The sequence below is a fragment of the Dryas octopetala genome, chromosome 4 (assembly GCF_963921425.1).
Source record: "Dryas octopetala chromosome 4, drDryOcto1.1, whole genome shotgun sequence".
Taxonomy (NCBI): Eukaryota; Viridiplantae; Streptophyta; class Magnoliopsida; order Rosales; family Rosaceae; genus Dryas; species Dryas octopetala.
Window position 1 is genome coordinate 18,271,223 of NC_141369.1, and position 20,377 is coordinate 18,291,599.

Below are 20,377 nucleotides of genomic sequence, written 5' to 3' on the forward strand. Positions count from 1 at the left end.
CAGCTTCCCATTCATCATAGGCCGAATCATCAACAGCAGGCGCAACTTTCCTTCCAGTAATATAGCCTTTCTTTTTTCTACCTGCAATATGCATCTCTAGAATTTTAGACCAAACACGATAATTTGTACCATCCAATTTCATATGGATTTGAGAGGAATTATCCTGAATGGTCACAGCAGTTGGCATCTTGCTGTCAGGAGTCATTTTTCCGTCAGACATATCAGATATGCTTAATTCTGTTAACCAGAAGGGTGAAAAACAGAAGTTACAAAAGTCACTGATTTAAAAGCAGAAATCACAAAACCAGCCACGCAGAAACAACTTCTGGACCCTGTGCAATCTGGGTTCTGTTATAAGCAGAGAACAAAAACCACTTGTTGGAACAAAGGATCGGCGTCAGAAAGAACCGTGGAAGGATCGGCGGCGCTGCAAGCAGGAAGGAACGACGGCGCTGCAAGCAGGAAGGATCGACGGCGTTCCTGGATGGCGGCGGCGTCGTTATCTGGGCTGCGTCGTCGTCGTCTGGGCGGCGTCGTCGTCGTCTGGGCGGCGTCGTCGTCAGCTGGTCGTCGTCTTCTGGGCAGCAGCGTCGCCAACTTCTGGGTGGCGTCGGCGTCTGCTGGTCGTCGTCGTCTTCTGGGCAGATGAATGTAGGTACAGAAAATACTAGTATTTGTATTTTCTAAGTATTTTGTAGAATTTAGGGTTTGCTTTCAGCAAGAATAGAGATTAGGCAGCGGAAGAAAATTCTTTAGCCATCGGCTCTGATACCAAATTGAGAATTATAATTAGGCTGAATGAATAATCTTCATTATACTGTGTGTATTTATACAGGATACAAATACCAAAGATGGTAAGTCAACTATACAATTAAAACTGCTAACTTATTGCTAATTGACAACTAATTACAGCTAATACACGCTAACTAATACACGCTAACTAACATTTTTCCCTCCACATGATATACAACTTCTCAAACTCAATCTCGAAAAGCAACCCTTCTATCTTCATTTTCTTCACTTTCTCCACCTATTCATTAGCCATCAACACCGATCTATAATTTGTCTCACCTTGAAAATCCCCTTGTGAAGCTGAAATTGCATCACCTAACAAATCCCGCTATCTTTAAGATAATACCTTTGAGATAATGTCATACAAAATTGAAATCAATCTGCTTGGTCTAAATTCCACAACTCTTCTGCATCTGGACATTTTGGGATGAGACAAATACAAGTCCTGTCATAAATATTTGCTCCTGAATATTGTATTGGCCTCTCTCTCTCTCCCTCTCTCTCTCTCTGCCAATACTGCACACTGCCAAAGGGTGATCACTTTTCTATTGGCCCAATACCCAAATAGTCTTCCACTTGCAAGAAGTTGCAATACAAGTACTTGGTGTGTATTTTTCATTATTGTATGTGCTTTGTGAGAATAATTCCTCCATCGTTGATATTATTTATTTAACTAAAATTTGAAAAAACCAATTTATTGCTTAATGATGTCTTAGAGTAAACTGAAGTTCTTTAATTTTTGTCATGTCTCTTTTCCAATGCAATTTTTGACAGGTATTTGAAGTAGGGTCTCTTCTTTTTATGACTAGATGTGATCTGGGATCTCATCCATCAGGTGATGAGCAATCATATACTCTGAAGAACTTCTTAACTTCAGTTTCCAATTGTAATCTTGATCTGCCCTTCCAACTTCAAGATCTCTACAATCGCTTTGAGGTCAAGTTAAATGATTTCGAGGTCAGGTTCTAGTTAGATACTCTGTACTCGTTTCATTTTCTGTTAGATTTCTTAGGATCAAATTAGTGCTAATAATGCTATTGTGCAGATGAAGATATCTGGGCCTTCTCATTCTTTTCCAATCCCTATCTTGGAGAAACTTAGTGCTTCCATCTCCTTGGCACATTGCTTGATTGCAGATGAATCAATGTTGAAACAGTTGGAGGTATGTACAGTAGAAAATAACTGTTTTTTTTTTATTTTGAAAAAATAAAACTTCATTCTGTCTTGATTGACATTCAGAAGTATTACCATTGCACTTCATATTTTTTTAATTATTGAGAACCTTATTGTGGGTTTTTTATAATGGAATTCCACATTTTGGGAATAGTGTGGACCCACAAACCTATCATAAGGTATCAGAGCAAGAGATCCTAAATTTGAATCCTCTTATTGCAACTTCCCAATATAACTTGAATCCACTTGTTGAGTTCTCCAGTGGTGGGAAATGGCCCACATGTGAGTGGGAGAAATTGAATATGAAATCATTGTTGGTTCACATCCTAATAGTTTTAGCTTTTGAAAGCACTGGTAAACTGACTAAGTTTATCAATTGGTAGACTTCTTAGCATCAAGAAACTGTTCTATTTTTTTTTTCTAGTGTAATTTCCTATACAGGAATAACATTTATGTTTTAGTTTGGTTGTTTTTTTTCTTTTGATTCCAGGTATATATCATTGTATCATCCCTTCATGCACACTTTTCTCCATCTATATATGGTGCAATTCTGGGATTGATTGTGTATCTGGGTAATCTGCAATCGAAGTCTGAATCTCTATCCTTGGAAACTAGTAATTCACTTAATGTTACATCAAATGGATCAAGGACTCCTGTTTTCGGTTTCTCTACCCATTTCAAACTGGAGACGGTCAGCTTTCAAGTAGCACTTGAAAATGAGAAAGAAAATATCTCATCTATCATGCTTGCTTTCCGGCAATTGGATATCAGGTATTTTATTTTTTTTATTTGTATTAGTGCATACACGTCGACTTGCCTATATGCATATGCACTCGTACACACACCTGCACTTTTTACCACTCATTCATTCCATGAACATGTAGCAAAATTGCATGTCAGAGGTGCCAGACCATTTTACAATTTGTTGTTTTCTTTCTTTTTGGTAAATAAATCTTATGTTTATAAAAAAAATGGTGCTTGCTTGTAGCACCCATTCCATAGAAATTGCAGTATGTATAATTTTTTTATTATTATTATAATGTCTATACCCCTTTAATTGAAAGCAGTTAATATCAGTGGCCCAAAGATTTGAGGATTCAGATTGCATATTTACTTTTATAAAATTGTATGACTAACCCTTTGCTCTGAAAAATGAACTTGATGCTCCGTTGTTCAAAATGCAGCTATGCTCTTGCAGAATTTGAAGAGTGCTGGATCTTTATCAAAGCGTTGAGCATCTCCACTTCTCCTTTGACTGGTGAAAGTGATATCCATATTCTGTATTCATCCGGAAATCAATCCTCTACTAGTGCTTTACATCAACATGATATTAGCAACAGAAGTGATGATTTCGCCAAAAGCATTGTAAACAATGAAGCATGCTTTATTTTTCAGTATGAATCTTCTAAAAAGGAGTCAGTTCAACAAAAATGTAGAATATGCTTGAATAACACTGATTTCCATTGCTACCCATATGTGATCAGGCTTCTGATTGCATTTTTTGATAAACTATCTACATATGGTGCACATGATCATGGTACGAGCTCCTTTAGCTCATCTGTGGATGCTGGGAATCCAAAAAAGGTTTCTGGTTTTGGGTTTCAAAGGTTTGGTTTCTCTAACTTTTTAGAAACCGGGTCCTCTGAGCACGCAAGCATACCTTTGGATTGTTTTCCTTTTGTTACGCTATGCAATGTTGGTTCCCTTGGTAGCCTTGAAAGTTCTTTGCTTTATGCCAGTCATGAGTGGAGAAAGTATTTCAGTTTAAGGGACAGCAGAATCATCAGTCCACAATTCAGCACAAAGAAGGTATCTAAAAATTTTCATGCCCCACCGTTAAAGTCCACATCTGTTGTGTCTGGGAGTTCTGCTGACACTAGTAGTATGTTTATTGTTGATTTAAATCTCTGTGGAATCAGAGTACATTTTCATGATTCTTCAAGCACCATTGGAATGGTTACCCTGCCTACGTCTAACTCTTCTGTATTCATTTCTGAAAACTGCTTCGATATATTGATTTCTACAGAGGGATTAGTTCTCACTTCATCTTGGTGGTCACAGAACTTACAGGAGTTTCTGTGGGGACCCTCACTGCCGAGTTTATCTCCTATTGTAAATATACGTGTGAGAAAAGAAAACTGTAGGGGATTGAGTTCTCGTTTTGAAATATGCTTCAGTGTTCAGCATGTATATTTAATTTTACCTCCTGAATATCTGGCCATAATAATTGGTTATTTTTCGATGTCTGATTGGAGCTCAGATTCAAATGAGCAGCCTGTCACCATAGGGCATGAATACACTGAAACTAGAAATGAGTGTTCCTTTGTATATAAGATTGAGATACTGGACTCGACTTTGATTTTGCCTGTGGAAAGCAATGAGGGTCAATTTCTAAAGACTGAACTTCAGCAGTTGTATTGTAGTTTTATTCAGAGCAGCAGTTTAAATAATGTAGCAAAGGACATTCCTCCTGAATGTTGGGTTCCTGAACATAAACTTGCCAAAAGAAATCACTGTTTAAATTTATTTGGACGAGACTTGTTTCTATCATTCCTGTCTTTGAAGGATGATGGATATAGTTGCTTAAAGTTTGATCAAGATATTCTGTTAATTGCACCCATATGTGCTGATGTTTGGGTGAGGATACCTTGCGAAAATGAATCCTCAAGTAAAAGTTCTCTCTCAACCACATGTATCATGGCGAGGATTGCAAACTGTCAACTTATGGCTGAGGGTGAGAGTTTCATCTTTCGTATTCGAGTTTTAAACCAAAATCATTTCACTATTTTCTTATTATGTGGCATTATGAAGTTATTGACCAATTCTCTTCTTCTTTACAGATGTTCAAGTTTTTTATGGATTTGAGGGACTAATCGATGTCGTAAATCGATTTTCCTTGGTTTCTGATCTATCTAAATGTTTCAAATCTGATGTTCTACAGTTTCTTCAGATAAAGAGGGGCCTAGAACGGAATAATGTAGTTTCACCTGTTGTTTCAAGCATTACGCTTACAGAAGTTAGATGCTATTTCAATTCATTGTCGATCCAGTTGAATCGCTGCAGAAGAGACTCAAAAGAACCCATTGCTAAGGCTGAAATGCAATTTATGTGTTCTATATCATTGAAAAATGACATTCTCTTAAGTGTAGCTCTTAGTTTCTCTTCCCTAGGATTATATTCATTGCCTAATTCTGTTGTATTAGCAAGATGCAAGTCCACGTGCCCAACCTCATCAGTTCTTGATTTTTCTCTTTCAAAAGAAAATCACGGTGAAAATGAACTATGGATTTCTTTTCCTTCTGTTGATGTATGGTTACATTTGTCTTACTGGACTGAGGCTATTGACTTTTTCAAATCTTATCCTGGACAATTATCCATGAGTGAGCCTGACAACATAAAGCAGGAGGCTGATGTTCTGATTGTGAGGTCAGAAAATATTTGTGTTACATTTCACTTTCCTGTCTGGATTGGTGATGGAGCTTGGGGGGAATATCAGGTAGATGAAGGTCATGGAGAGGGCCATCCAAATGATTCATCTGACACAGATAAGGGAAAAAACTTTAGATCCCTTGCAGTTTCTTTGCACAGTAAAAGTAGTGAACTTGTTGTTGATGGACGAAATGTGAAAGTGAAGTCTAACATGGAAAAACTGAATGGCATGCTATTGCTAAGTGAGGATGAAAGTGTTCGATCTTGGCCTCTTTTTCAGATATGTCAGGTTTTTTTGGAAGCTGAGATTAATGATAAACAGATGGAGCTTCTGCATGCTGAAGTGGATGTTCAATGTGATTATTTAGACATATGGATTTCACATAGCATTCTCTACTTTTTGCATGGTGTACCATTCAATGCAACTGAAGGAGGGCCTTCTCAATTTTCGTATGGTGGACTTGTTTTTAAAGTCCAACTAAGAAAGGTTTCTTTTCTGCTAAGTGATGGAAGGGTATGTAGCGAACTCATTATTTTCATGTGACCTTAGGTTTTGAAGCTATATCAATTAATTTTCATTCCATTAAAAAACCTAATAAAGTGATCTGCAACTTTATGTTACAATACCTTTGACCCTTATAAAGTGATTTAAAAGTCTTCTAGAGAGAAACTATATGTTAATTTGTCTATTTAACCAAAATTCAATTGAGCTTATTCAATAAATGTGTAGTCAAGGCCCATGATCCCCTGTGGCTGTGATTTTGGTGTCCAATTTTCTTCGTAATGCATAAACAAAATAGTAGATTATTTCTTGAAGCATATTATTTTCTGTCAATTGGTTGTATATTGGTAATTTCGAATATTTGATACTTAACTATTCATATGGGTGTCTGACCAAGATAATGAAAAATCTATTCATGTAGGTGCATCTTGATTTAACTCTTTTATTAGCATTTTTTAACTATATTTCATTTACTTTCAATAACTTGTGTATGGGGTCATTCTTATTATTAAATAAGGAATCATTTTTTTAACTATATTTCATTTACTTTCAATAACTTGTGTATGGGGTCATTCTTATTATTAAATAAGGAATCATGCATCTAGGATAATATCAATCTAGCTTTTATTTTTGAACTTTTGTCAGTCCTCTTTTATACATTGACTACGGACTTTGAATTTTTTTTTCCTTGACTTTTAAACCCTCTCTCTCTCTCTCTCTCTCTCTCTCTTAATTTTGATTTATTATGTCTCCTTAAAATAAACTTTTCTGTTTGAATTTCACATATGCAATTCAATTGCTTAAGATCTAGTACTATGAAACCTAATTAAGGTTATTTTTTAAAGCTTCTCTTAATTGCATTCAACACTACAAGGGGGAGAAGTATGTATGAAGTTTCTGGATATATTTTTCATTCAAGCTCATAAAATGATGCTTAGTATGAAGTTTCTGGATATATTTTTTACAGCCATGGAAAGAGTTTTTCGGACACATATACATTATGAAACCTAATAAAGTGATCTGCAACTTTATGTTACAATACCTTTGACCCTTATAAAGTGATTTAAAAGTCTTCTAGAGAGAAACTATATGTTAATTTGTCTATTTAACCAAAATTCAATTGAGCTTATTCAATAAATGTGTAGTCAAGGCCCATGATCCCCTGTGGCTGTGATTTTGGTGTCCAATTTTCTTCGTAATGCATAAACAAAATAGTAGGCTCCTTGATTATTTCTTGAAGCATATTATTTTCTGTCAATTGGTTGTATATTGGTAATTTCGAATATTTGATACTTAACTATTCATATGGGTGTCTGACCAAGATAATGAAAAATCTATTCATGTAGGTGCATCTTGATTTAACTTTTTTATTAGCATTTTTTAACTATATTTCATTTACTTTCAATAACTTGTGTATGGGGTCATTCTTATTATTAAATAAGGAATCATGCATCTAGGATAATATCAATCTAGCTTTTATTTTTGAACTTTTGTCAGTCCTCTTTTATACATTGACTACGGACTTTGAATTTTTTTTTCCTTGACTTTTTTATTTTATATTATTGATTACCCAGTATATAATGGTGGGCTCTTAATCTGTCTTCTAAATGTATGAGGCTTGCCATGCTGATGATTCCTGTTTGCCTTTGATGTAGTGGAGTTGTAGTGGACCCCTGTTTCAAATTCTTATGAGGAACATCCTCCTGCATGTTAATGTAACTCAAAAGAACCTCGAAGGTTCAGTCTCTGGTGACATTCAAGTGAATTACAATAACATTCACAAGGTATATTATCAACAAACCATTACTTCCACACCTATTTCAGTACAAATGATATTCTAATAGCTTCCTGTATCTGCTTTAATGACTGAAGGTCTTCTGGGAGCCATTTATTGAGCCTTGGCAGTTTGAGGTTAATGTGATTAGAAAACAAGAGATGAGTCTCAACAGCTCCATTTTGACGGATATCCATCTCAAATCAACTGCGCACCTTAATGTGAACTTCACTGAATCCCTTATAGAGGTTTGAACTTCATTAAATCCCTTAGCCTGTTATATCCTTTAATTTGCAGTACATGTCAACTAAAAGTCTTAAACATTTTATGAGGGCATTATTGCGTGAACAGAGCACTCTTCGTTTCATATAATTTGAACGCAAATCACATTCTTATTAATTGCACAACTAAAAGTCTTAAACATTTTATGTGGGCATTATTGCGTGAACAGAGCACTCTTCGTTTCATATAATTTGAACGCAAATCACATTCTTATTAATTGCACAACTAAAAGTCTTAAACATTTTATGTGGGCATTATTGTGTGAACAGAGCACTCTTCGTTTCATATAATTTGAACGCAAATCACATTCTTATTAATTGCACAACCAGAAGACACATTGGAAAGAATGCAAATGGTGGCCTATGCATGTACTGTTGAAAAAAATTGGTACATCATACACCTACCTCTGGAAAATTGAAAAAGTGATCTCACGTCATCAATTTTGATTATGGCTATCATTTCCATTGTTGGTTTTGTTGTTAGTTATGGAATTGTATTCCTCTCAAATACTGCCTTGAAATGCATTTGTGCCCGCTGTATAAACATGCCATAGAAAATTCATGCAGGTACCATGATTCCATATATATACATTTTTGAGACCCACCCCAATGTGGTACAGTGATCCAAACTGTCAATAGTTTAGTTTCCTCCTTTAAGAATTATCGGCCAAATTGGATATCATTTAACAATTTGATTATAATCGTGATCATCTCATTGTCTATTTATTTGATCAAAATTAGATGATTAAATGATTTATGATTTGGCTGATTTATAGCATGGATGGTTCTTGAATGAAGACCTTAGACGGTTCAGATTATTGGATCACATTGGAGGTGGGCTTCACATGCGTTTGTTTCTTTTTTTTAAAAGAGGGATCCCTCGTTTTAGATTCAGTTCTGCCTCCACTCATTAAAACAGGGATCCCTCGTTTTAGATTCCAGTTTTGCCTCCACACATTAAAACAACTGCAACCCTAAAAGCAATGGTCCTAATTAAAAATGAATTCAACTTTAGACTCCCTTTACCTTTGAAACCATGCAAGAATTATATTGACATGTGGAACAAATCTGGAAATTACAAACATTTTAGTGACTTTGCTATTTTTTATGTACTGAATTTATGCTTTCTCATAAAAAAAAAAAAAAATTACATTGGTGTCTGTGTAATGAAAGGTTTCTGTTTCTCATAAAAAAAAATATATATATATATACATTGGTTTTAATAAATTGTAAAATTTGTAACACATCTCATTATTGTTCCTTACAGTGTGTTTTCAGGACATTTGAGATGATTAAGGATGCTTGGGTTCTGATGGGTCCAATTGATTTTCCTGAAAGCCAAAAATTATTAAATTCTCCATATGCTGAATATAAATATGAAGGAAAATATGCTCCTTATGTACTTCAAAATTTGACATCTCTGCCTCTAATATATCACATCTATCAAGGCCCAATTAATCCTGATGAGTATTCCGTCTCAGAAATGAAGAATAGAAAATATGTGCAACCAGGTACTTCTATTCCAATATATATCAACGATACTCCCGAGGAACAACTTATTCATGTTAAGCCAGCACACTTTTCCGAGAGACTTTTTGAACAGAAGGCAAATGGGGTTCATCATCAGTATATTACCATTCAATTTGATGGAACATCAGCACCTTCTGGTCCTATTTCAATGGATCTTGTAGGACTTTCCTACTTGGACGTGGATTGTTCTATGGCTTACGATGACAATGTGGAAAATAATAGAACAAATACCACTGGTGGTTTTGTTGTTCCTGTTGTGTTTGATGTTTCAGTGCAGCGTTACAGCAAGTTAATACGATTATACTCAACGGTATTGCACCAACTAAATTTATGATATATGATTATATGTTTATCGTATGTCCCTTACGCTTCATATGTTCAGGTTATGCTTTCAAATGCAACTTCAATGCCATTGGAACTTAGATTTGATATTCCATTTGGTGTGTCCCCAATGGTAGGTGCAAAAAACTTTTTTTTTTTTTATGACATGATATTTTGTTCTTTTCATGATATATAATTAACAATGTCGTATGCATTTTACTTTTTCAGATCTTAGATCCAATTTACCCTGGCCAAGAGTTACCACTGCCTCTACATTTGGCTGAAGCTGGTAGGATTAGATGGCGTCCAACTGGAGATTCTTATCTCTGGAGTGAAGTTTATAACCTCTCGAACCTGCTTTCGCAGGAGAGTAAAATTGGATTTCTTAAGTCCTTTGTTTGCTATCCAGCTCATCCAAATAGTGATCCCTTTCGATGTTGCATTTCAGTTAGAAATATCAGCTTACCTTCATCTGTTAGGTCAAGGAAGAGTTTTTCTCCGCATCTCAAGAGTACTTTAAAGCAAACAGTTATAAGTCGGGATCAAGTTTTGCACAAGTTAGAGGAGTCAAAGAAGCAGTTTGTTCACCAAGTGACCCTTAGTATCCCTTTAGTGGTGAATAACTACCTTCCTAAGGCACTGACATTGACAATAGAAAGTGGTGGGATTACTCGGACTGCATTTCTTTCAGAGGTTTGTAATTTGATATTGCTAAGTAGATCTGTTTTTAACTGAATAATGTGATACCTTCTGTTGTTCTCCATCCTTATAAAGGTTTATACCATTTTTCAAGAGGGTTTTATTTATCTTCTGTTTTTTTTTGCCCCTAGGTGGAAACTTCCTTTCATAATGTTGATCCTTCTCATCACCTGAGATTGGAGATCAATATGCATGGCTTCAAACCAGCAATTTTAAATTTCCCGCGTACCGAAACATTCTGTAAAATGGCTAAGTTTAGTGGGGCGAAGTTTTCACTATCTGAAATTGTGTCCTTTGATACAGACTCATCGAGTGGTAATTCATATACTGGTTATTTTTTTTGTTGAAAGTAACTTTATGCTGGTGAATTGTTGATGATATGGTGTTACTTTGTTTTAGGTCCAATATATGTTACTGTGGAAAAGGTGATGGATGCATTTTCAGGTGCTAGGGAACTCTTTATTTTTGTTCCCTTTCTGTTATATAATTGCACTGGTTTTCCTCTCTACATTTCAGAATCTACCAGTGATATGAAAGGAGTAAGCTGCATTGTTCCTTCTTGTTATGATATGGCTGAACAAGTACTACTTCAGGACAAAAAAATTGGTCTCGGTCTGGTATCTTCTAGCCATAATCCCCATGCTACAGAGTCACATAATCTGGGGAGTTCTTCCTCAAGAATTCACATTGTCTCAATTAGAGAGAATGCTAATCCACACAAAGAAACATTTCTTAGCAAACCTTTGAACTCATCGAAATCTGAAGCAAATTTTCATGAGCTTCCAAGCAAGAGTGATTTAGACCGTCAAAATTCTCTTTCTTACAGTTCACAAAAAAGGTCAAGTTCAAGCAGTCAGTTGACCTTAAAAGATTCCAACTATAATGGTTATGAGCGTGGAAGAGTTAGGGCATGCATGTTCTCTCCTAATCCCATTTCCTCTGCTAGTGAAGTTATGGTTAGAGCGAGCAGGTGTCTGCCTGAATATGTAACAGAAAAGATGCCAAATTCTCTATGGTCAAGTCCGTTTTCCCTTGTTCCACCTAGCGGTTCAACTACTGTCCTTGTTCCTCAACCATCATCAAATGCAGCATTCATGATGTCTGTAACGTCTAGCGCAGTTGCTGCACCATTTGCTGGGAGGACAAGTGCCATCACTTTCCAGCCCAGGTAACAATAATAATATCAGCAATCAATGCTCAAATTCATATGCTTATTAGTCTATTTCTGTATCTTATCAAAATTTCTTAATTTTACAGGTACATCATCAGCAATGCATGCAGCAAGGACTTGTGTTATAAGCAAAAAGGAACTGATTTTGTTTTTCATTTGGGCATAGGAGAACATTCTCATCTTCACTGGATGGATACAGCCAGGTACATGCTGAACCATCTTCAGTTTGTTTTTAAGTTGAATGCATGCTCACATTCAAAATTAAAAATATAAATAGTTTTCTTCACTCTTAAGAAGTGAAAACAAAGTATGTTATTGTCTAAGAAGTTACTTTTTTCGGAAACTTGAACTGTTTTTCTGCACATCCTGGAAGTGAAATGAAGTGTGACAAGAATTTTCTGGCTTCTGTTATTTTTTTTAACTTTTGGGGGAGTTACCTGTGCAGGATCTTATTTCTGCGTAGTAACTTTTAAAATCTCTCATTTAATGAGCGTAGGATTTTTTTTTTCTTTTCATGTTATTTCCCACACATGTTTACCTTCTTTTATTCTCTCTCTGACTCTAGATTTGTGAATTAAGATTAAGTTTTCAATTTGGTTTGGCCATTTCAACTTTAACTAAGATATATGTTCTTGATATATGACATCTTTGAAATTTTGAGTAGATGAGTTGCCTTTCCAATTCTATACACAAATTTTAAAACATTTTATTATCGGGAATAATACAATTTTTGACGTACCGCCTTAGAATCTTTAGGGATGCTCCCTTTAGTGTTATTCATCTTGACTGGGCTGGATTTTTTGTACTGAGAGCAACTCCAATGCAATTTTTTTTTTTTTTGTCTGTTAGATGTTGGATGGTTTGGTGTAATGATTAGGAAACCTTTAGCTTAGGATTTTTCTGTATTGTTTGGAGTGGAGTGGACGTCTTTTCCACTGGTTGTGTTTGTACTTGATTATTTCTGTATTTAATATAGTTCTGTTTTTCTTTAAAAGGAAAAAAAGAAATTGGCATCACTGCAACAACTTTTTTCTTAAACTAATCAAGGAATATTCCTAGCCATTTTGTCCACTTATTTTTCACTACTTCTTGGAGATTTCTTTTATTCATATTATTTCTTAGCCTTCTTTTTCTTCCCTCTCGCTTGCTTTGTTCATGTTTCAACCTTTTGCAGGGAGTTACTGGTTTCCATTCGGTATAATGAACCTGGATGGCAATGGTCAGGTGGCTTTTTACCAGATCATCTTGGTGATACTCAAGTGAAAATGCGGAATTATCTCTCTGGTTCATTAAATATGATACGGGTTGAAGTGCAGAATGCTGATGTCTCCATGGGAGATGAAAAGATTGTTGGAAACTTCCATGGAAATTCTGGGACAAACTTGATTCTCATATCAGATGATGAGACTGGGTATATGCCCTACAGAGTTGATAATTTTTCTAACGAGGTTGGTAATAACATTTTATTTTATTGGGAAACTAGGTTACATCCCAAAATAGTTGGCATAGCTCTTTGAGTTGCATTCTTTGTTGAGTTTTACTTTTCTTTGTTCTTGTGATCCTTTTCAAAGTGGCTTCCTTTTCATTTAGTTCCTTAGTCTCTCTCTCTCAAGTATAGCCAGCAGTGTATTATTTTCTAATAGTAGTTGTTAATTATCTGGTTTAAGGCAATCTTTTGCTTGCTTTCACATTTAGTGTGGGCCTATATGCAAATTTCGACATGCATTGTTGTGAATCTTCTTCCCTTCAATTTGTTTCTTCTCCAAAATAAAATAAAAAAGAAAAAATTCCTACAGTCAAGTGAAGCATGCATTCTAAATTTAGGTAACTCCCTTTTGCATCTTAACCTTATCATGCCATTGACTGACTAAATTGTTTGTGGTACTTCTTGCCACTTTGTAGAGGCTAAGGATCTACCAACAAAGGTGTGAAACTTTTGAAACTATTGTTCACTCTTACACATCTTGTCCTTATGCCTGGGATGAACCATGCTATCCACATCGTCTCACTGTGGAGGTACAGCCCTTTTTTCTTGTGTTAATTAACACTGGATAGTTTTTTGTGTTTACTGATGGAATTTTTTTTTGGGTACTGTAAGGTACCTGGCAAGCGTGTTTTAGGGTCATATGCTCTTGATGATGTAAAAGAGTACAGTCCAGTGCAATTACCATCATCTTCTGAGGTAGTTACTTCTTCTCAATTAAGTTTTTTTTATATATATAAAATTAAAGTTTTGTAATGTAACACTATTAAATCAGTGGTTTGAGAACAGTTGGTTTAAAAATTTCCTCACTTTTACTTTGTATGCTCCAACCCCAGTAAAATTTGTATAACATAACACAGGTTAATTCACTTTTGAAGCCTGTTTACAAATAATTACTAAGCATATCCCCTAGTTTAATTCATCTTGATCGGCTGAGAGTTTAACTGATCACAAAGGCGTTCTAAGGTATTCTTGTTATTGCTGGTTCGCATGTTTAAGTATGAATGGACATCTTATCCGTCCCTTTTTTTTTTTTTTTCTCTTTATCCATCTTTTCCTTGAATTTACCAGTGAAGTTGGGGTGGTTTGTTGTGTTGTTAATATAGGTGGATATCTTGTCCACTATCCTTATCTTTTGTATTTTTGTTTGTTGTTTTAATAAAATTTGTTTCTCATAAAAAAAAAAATCCATCCGCACGCACACACACACACACACACACCTTAAGATACCACAAACATCCCATTTGGTTGTTAATTGGTGCTAATTTTTGTCATCAGAAACCTGAGAGAACATTGCATTTATCCATCCATGCTGAGGGAGCAACAAAGGTTCATTTCTTATACCTTGGCACATTCAGCGAATTATATGTCACTTATCCTTATTAGTTTACTAATCGCATTCCTTCCTTGCAGGTCCTCCATGTTATTGATTCAAGTTACCATATTTTGAATGACATGAAGAATTCAAGTGTCCCTCACTTAAAAGAGAAAAGGAAACATGACCAGCAACAGGAAAACTTTATTGGTTTCATGGAAAGAATTTCAGTTGTTATTGAACACATTGGTATCTCCATGATCAATATTCACCCACAGGTAGGTCAAATTGTATCTTCTACTCAGGTTCCATGGAGCTTTGTCAAACTTTGCTAATCTACTATTTCTTTTGTAGGAATTGGTTTTTGCCTGTGCAAAGAACATTTCATTTGATCTGGTGCAGAGTTTGGATCAACAAAAGCTTTCCTTTCAAATTGCATCATTGCAAATTGATAATCAGCTGCGATCTTCCCCATATCCTGTTATATTGTCTTTTGATTGTGATTACAGAAGCAATCCAGCTAGCCATGTGACTAAGGATGGTGTCACGAAACCAAGAAGTGAAAGAATACTGCAAAGGACTTCTCACAGCTCTTTTGAACCTGTATTCTACCTAGCTGTATCAAAGTGGAGGAAGAAAGATGTCTCATTGGTTTCATTTGAATATATAAGCTTAAGGTGTGCATTGCTGCATTTATAACAGTTTAATTGTTTAATAATTTTCAGTGCTTATTTTTTTCTGTTCAATGCTTGCAGAGTTGCAGATTTCTCCCTTGAGCTTGAGCAAGAATTGATATTAAGCCTGTTTGGATTCATCAAAAATGTATCTTCTAGGTTCCAGAGTAGGGTCTTGCCATTATCAGACCCTTTCCTGCGCTCTCATATCAATGATACTGGTTTAATGGATTCCTTTGCAACAGAGAACCAACTTCATTTGATGAATGTTCCTTTGTTTAATGAAAACCACAAGCCCAGACTCTCTCTACCTTCAATAGTTCCAATTGGAGCTCCTTGGCAGCAAATTTACCTTTTGGCTAGAAGACAGAAAAAGATCTATGTAGAAGTGTTTGATTTGTGCCCCATCAAGTTTACCTTAAGGTGACTTGGTAATCCATAAGTAGAAATGCATCTGCGATTTTAGTTTTTATCTTGAATTTTTCCACTTAACATGCTAGGAATTTTCTCTGCACAGCTTTTCCAGTGCTCCGTGGATTCTTAGGAATGGGATTCTTACAACAGGTGAATCTGTTATCCATGTAAGTATAAGTGTTCTCCTAAGAGAGGCGTTAAATACAATAATTGCATAGAGTTTCAAAACATTAGATTGTCTGGAACTGTGTACATGCATTCAATCACAGACATAGGCACACACACACATACAATGCATCGTACGCAGACACAACAAACACCCACATCCACAGGAACCCACGCTATCATGTGTCCAAAAACATACAATTCGATTTGTTTACTATTTCATACTTACAATAATAATTTATGACAGAGAGGTTTAATGGCTCTTGCTGATGTTGAGGGTGCGCGGATTCATCTAAAGCAGTTGACAATTGCACATCAAATTGCTAGCTTGGAGTCTCTTCAAGAGATCCTTGTAAGGCATTATACTCGGCAACTTCTTCATGAGATGTATAAGGTAAATGTTAAACTTACCTACTAGGCTTTCTTGAGACACTTGTTAATAGTGAGTAGTTTTTTTTTTTCTGTTAGTCACAGTTGATTAGTTAAGCCATAGTTGGAGCAAGCTAAATATTCAGTTGACAATGGTAAATTTCACTCTCATTGCGAGGTTGTATTTCCATAAATGTACGAGCCATGATAATTTGAGTTATCAATCTTTTTTATTTTTTTAAGCAAAAAAGTAAAACTGAGTGCTCAACTAATTTTGTTACTAGCCTTACAATTGGGATATCTTTAACTTACACCTGCTCGTTGCATTCGTGCTTCAAAGATATACTGGAGCTCATATAAATATAATGACTTATGTGTACAACTGTATGCATAATTAAACATCTGTTCAGCTTCTACTAGGTCCAGTATTTTGGCACTTTAGAGTAGACACTTAGCATTCTTTTTCTTGATTTTTTTTCCTCAATATAGAGCACATTTAGCTAGTCTTTAAAAAGATCAGGCCTGTAATCTAGCCTTGCGAGCTCATCAATCATCCTGTGTAAAATTTTCTGTCTAATGTGAGGACTGCTGCTTTTTGGGGTTTGGATTCCTCAGTCTAAATGTTACATTGATCATCCTGCACTGAATTTTCTAAATAGATTTCCTTTTATATGAGTGCTGTAAGGAATCTGTTGTCTTACCTCAATCAAAAAGTTAATTGATAAAAATTTCTACATTACATTATGATGTTTCACAATCCTCTTATCACCCTAAAATTGCTTAATTTTCAGGTGTTTGGTTCTGCTGGTGTTATAGGCAATCCCATGGGATTTGCAAGGAGTGTGGGGCTTGGCATTAGAGATTTCTTGTCAGTGCCTGCTAGGAGCATTTTTCAGGTAAGTCTTTTTCTTTTTCTTTTTTTAACTTAATTTTTTTGAGCGGTATAATTATTTTATATTCTTTGCTAGAGCCCCACTGGACTAATTACTGGCATGGCACAAGGCACCACTAGTCTTTTAAGTAATACTGTCTATGCCATAAGTGATGCTGCCACTCAGTTCAGCAAAGCTGCACACAAGGTAACTGCATGCCTAACAACATTCATGTGGTCCATAGATTAGTTTCTTTGTTAATATTCATTGGATTTTTATTTGTAGGGCATTGTGGCATTTACATTTGATGACCAGGCTGTTTCAGGAGTGGAACAGCAACCGATTGGTATAGCATCTCACTCCAAAGGTGTGATAAATGAAGTATTTGAGGTAAGTGTGCATTAGTTTGTGCATTAGTTTTTTAGATGCTTTGGTATATTCAATTGTTTTCGCTTTGTTGATTTCAGGGACTCACAGGTCTTCTTCAATCACCAATTAAAGGAGCTGAGAAACATGGTCTTCCTGGTGTCCTTTCAGGTAATCCAATACTGGGATGCAGTAATATTAACATAATCTCCTTTGCCTTCATTTTCATCTGCAGCTCATGGATAAAAGATGTTATCAAACACAGATGGTTAGTGTTGGTTGCTTGGCTATTGATCTTCATGCTTTCCATATCTGTGGTGCAGGCATAGCTTTAGGTATAACAGGACTTGTGGCAAAACCGGCTGCTAGTATTCTTGAAGTTACTGGAAAAACCGCACAGAGTATCAGAAACCGAAGTAGACTCTATCAAATGGGACAACAGCGCTTTAGGGTCCGTCTTCCAAGGCCTCTAAGCAGGGAACTTCCCTTAAGACCATACACTTGGGGTGAAGCTGTTGGAACATCAGTGCTTGTTGAGGCAGATGATTGTTTGAGGCTCAAGGATGAGATTTTAGTTATGTGCAAGGAACTTAGACAACCTGGTAAATTTGTCATCATTACAGAGAGACTTGTATTGATTGTAAGCTGTTCAAGTTTGGTGGACTTAGGTAAGCCTGAATTTCGAGGTGTTCCTGCTGATCTGGAGTGGGTAATTGATTCTGAAATTCGTTTGGAGAGTGTGATACATGCTGACTGTGATCAAGGAGTAGTACATATAGTCGGAAGCAGTTCAGATACCCCTTTGCGGCAAAACCAGCAAGCTAAAAGAAGCAGTGGAACAGGGGCAGTGCGTTGGAACAATCCTACTGTTCCACTCATTCAGACGAACTTGGAACTGGCACGCAAAGAAGATGCGGAGAACTTGTTACAGATTTTGTTGTCTACAATTGAATTGGGAAAAGAGCAAGGTTGGGGTTATAGGTATCTTCTGCATCGAAGTAACATCAAATAGGTCAGAGGTGGAGCATAATTATACACTTTTTTGAAGGACCAGTTTCTCACTTTTTTGCAATGGAGCAAAATATCAACTAGGTCTAGAACCGAGCTTCTTTATTACAGTTAAAGTATCAAATTTCTTCAGAAGCGTGGTAAAAGGAGAGAGAAACCGGTGACTTGTCCGATGCAATTTTCTTTTAAACTCCCCCGACAGAAAAGCAGCATTAGCAATGCCAGAAACAAACCTTCTCTTATTTTTATGTCATAGTCGTACAGAATAGAATGTTGGCTTGGAGTACCAATTCTTGTAGTAGATGATAGGTAACTTGTACTGAAGCCAAAAACTATATTGTACAGTATAGAAAGAAATGTAGGTTAGTTTTTCATTTCCTAATTTGGGAAATTCCTGTTAATAATTGTTTTACTTGTAAATTTTTTGTGGTTACTGAAGCATTTTAATGTATATTGTAAAGGCACAAACAAAGTTGTTATTTGTCTTATCACCTGTTCAGGCGGTCCCACAACCACTCTTGAATGTGTAAAGAAGAAAACTGCTCTTATAATCCTGGGATTTGCAAGAAGTGTGGGGCTTGGCAATTGGCATTAGAGATTTTTTGTCAGTGCCTAATCCGGTTTATTATTTTTATTTTTTTGGCAACATCGGTTTGATTGCTAATGAATTCCAAGAAACCAATCTATTTCTATTGGCTGCAGTTGTTAGTCAAATTATTAAATGAACAAAAGAAAATTATCATTAAGATCATCTAAGGGAATATCCAGGATTAAGGAGCATATCTTTATGAACTTCTGTATGTAAGTAAATGGCCTATGTGGAAAAGTGTGGAAAAGTGTGGAAAAGTCTCATCATGTGACTCAGGCAGTAACTGACTGTGGAAAAGAGTGGCTATCCTCAACTTGAGAGCTGATCGTAAGGTTGACATTACAAGATGATGAAGATTGAAGATGAATCTGACTCCAGATCCAAAGGAAACCAGCCTACTCTGCAATAGCAAATCTACAATCATCGACCTTGATTATTAGGATGCATGCAATCATGAAATGGTAATAATTAAAAGAGTGAGGCTATGCAGACCACTCTTAACTGCTGAGTTAACCACCCTAACATATTTTTTTCAACTTTTTTCTTATTTTACCATTTATTGTAAAAACATGATAAAATCACTCAGATCCATTCGGTGGTCATCTACCGAAACATCCACCAATGTTCGGCAGATAAGTGTCGAATAAATACAAATATTTCAATAGATAACTGTCGAATATCTTTTTCATTTCTATTCGGTAGTTATCCACCGAATAATCAACCAATATTCAGCAGATAACTGTTGAATAACCATAAATATTTCGGTAGATAACTGTCGAATGACCCAACGAACAAAATTAAAATTTTTTATTTTAAGGGTAAAGTTGAAATTTTGAAATAGGGTGGTCAACTCAGCAATTTAGGGTGGTCGGAATAGCACTGGCCTAATTAAAATAGCTTCATCACATTAAATCAATATATATATTATATATCAATTAAAATCCAAAAGTATAAGATACATAGCGAAGAAAGGAAATCTCATCTGAACCTCAAGCAAATAAATTCATCAATATTGTCAATAGAACTCTGGTAATGTAGAGTTTTGAAGATTAGAATGTATTATAAAAGAGTGAGGTTATGCAGACCACCCTCAGCTGCTGAGTTGACCATCTTAATATCGGTAGTTATCAACCAAAACATCCAACAATGTTCGGCAAATAAATGTCGAATAAATACAAATATTTCGGTAAATAACTGTCGAATACTTTTTTTCATTTTCATTTGGTAGTTATCCACCGAATAATCCACCAATGTTCAATAGATAACTGTCGAATAACCACAAATATTTTGGTAAATAACTATCGAATGAGCCGATAAATAAAATTGAAATTTTTTGTTTTAAGGATAAAATTAGAATTTTAAAATAAGGTGATTAACTCAGTAGTTTAACATGATCAAAATAGCACCACTCATCATAAAAATGTCAAACTTAAAAGGTGCAAAGTGTAAT

General features: G+C 35.7%; 1 protein-coding gene across 5 annotated transcripts in view; it reads left to right on the forward strand.

Annotated features, from left to right (window-relative positions):
* The window catches only part of LOC147287615 (vacuolar protein sorting-associated protein, putative (DUF1162)), a 35,975-nt gene extending 17,151 nt beyond the window's left edge, over window positions 1–18,824 (forward strand). For 3 of the 5 annotated variants that reach the window (XM_086238920.1, XM_086238921.1, XM_086238922.1), the window contains 27 exons: window positions 1,567–1,749; window positions 1,838–1,954; window positions 2,456–2,736; window positions 3,150–4,699; window positions 4,806–5,908; window positions 7,552–7,680; window positions 7,769–7,918; window positions 9,219–9,791; window positions 9,864–9,935; window positions 10,031–10,495; window positions 10,633–10,816; window positions 10,901–11,669; window positions 11,759–11,875; window positions 12,847–13,120; window positions 13,575–13,688; window positions 13,771–13,854; window positions 14,434–14,484; window positions 14,569–14,748; window positions 14,825–15,147; window positions 15,226–15,567; window positions 15,662–15,725; window positions 15,971–16,117; window positions 16,884–16,988; window positions 17,061–17,171; window positions 17,250–17,354; window positions 17,432–17,501; window positions 17,654–18,824. In XM_086238920.1, the coding sequence (XP_086095046.1) occupies window positions 1,567–1,749; window positions 1,838–1,954; window positions 2,456–2,736; window positions 3,150–4,699; window positions 4,806–5,908; window positions 7,552–7,680; window positions 7,769–7,918; window positions 9,219–9,791; window positions 9,864–9,935; window positions 10,031–10,495; window positions 10,633–10,816; window positions 10,901–11,669; window positions 11,759–11,875; window positions 12,847–13,120; window positions 13,575–13,688; window positions 13,771–13,854; window positions 14,434–14,484; window positions 14,569–14,748; window positions 14,825–15,147; window positions 15,226–15,567; window positions 15,662–15,725; window positions 15,971–16,117; window positions 16,884–16,988; window positions 17,061–17,171; window positions 17,250–17,354; window positions 17,432–17,501; window positions 17,654–18,342 (8,352 nt within the window). In that variant the 3' untranslated portion in view covers window positions 18,343–18,824. Of the gene's footprint in view, window positions 1–1,566; window positions 1,750–1,837; window positions 1,955–2,455; window positions 2,737–3,149; window positions 4,700–4,805; window positions 5,909–7,551; window positions 7,681–7,768; window positions 7,919–9,218; window positions 9,792–9,863; window positions 9,936–10,030; window positions 10,496–10,632; window positions 10,817–10,900; window positions 11,670–11,758; window positions 11,876–12,846; window positions 13,121–13,574; window positions 13,689–13,770; window positions 13,855–14,433; window positions 14,485–14,568; window positions 14,749–14,824; window positions 15,148–15,225; window positions 15,568–15,661; window positions 15,726–15,970; window positions 16,118–16,883; window positions 16,989–17,060; window positions 17,172–17,249; window positions 17,355–17,431; window positions 17,502–17,653 lie in introns of those variants that run through there. The other 2 variants (XM_086238923.1, XR_015121613.1) reach the window with 2 other exon arrangements.
* Window positions 18,825–20,377: the final 1,553 nt, after the last annotated feature.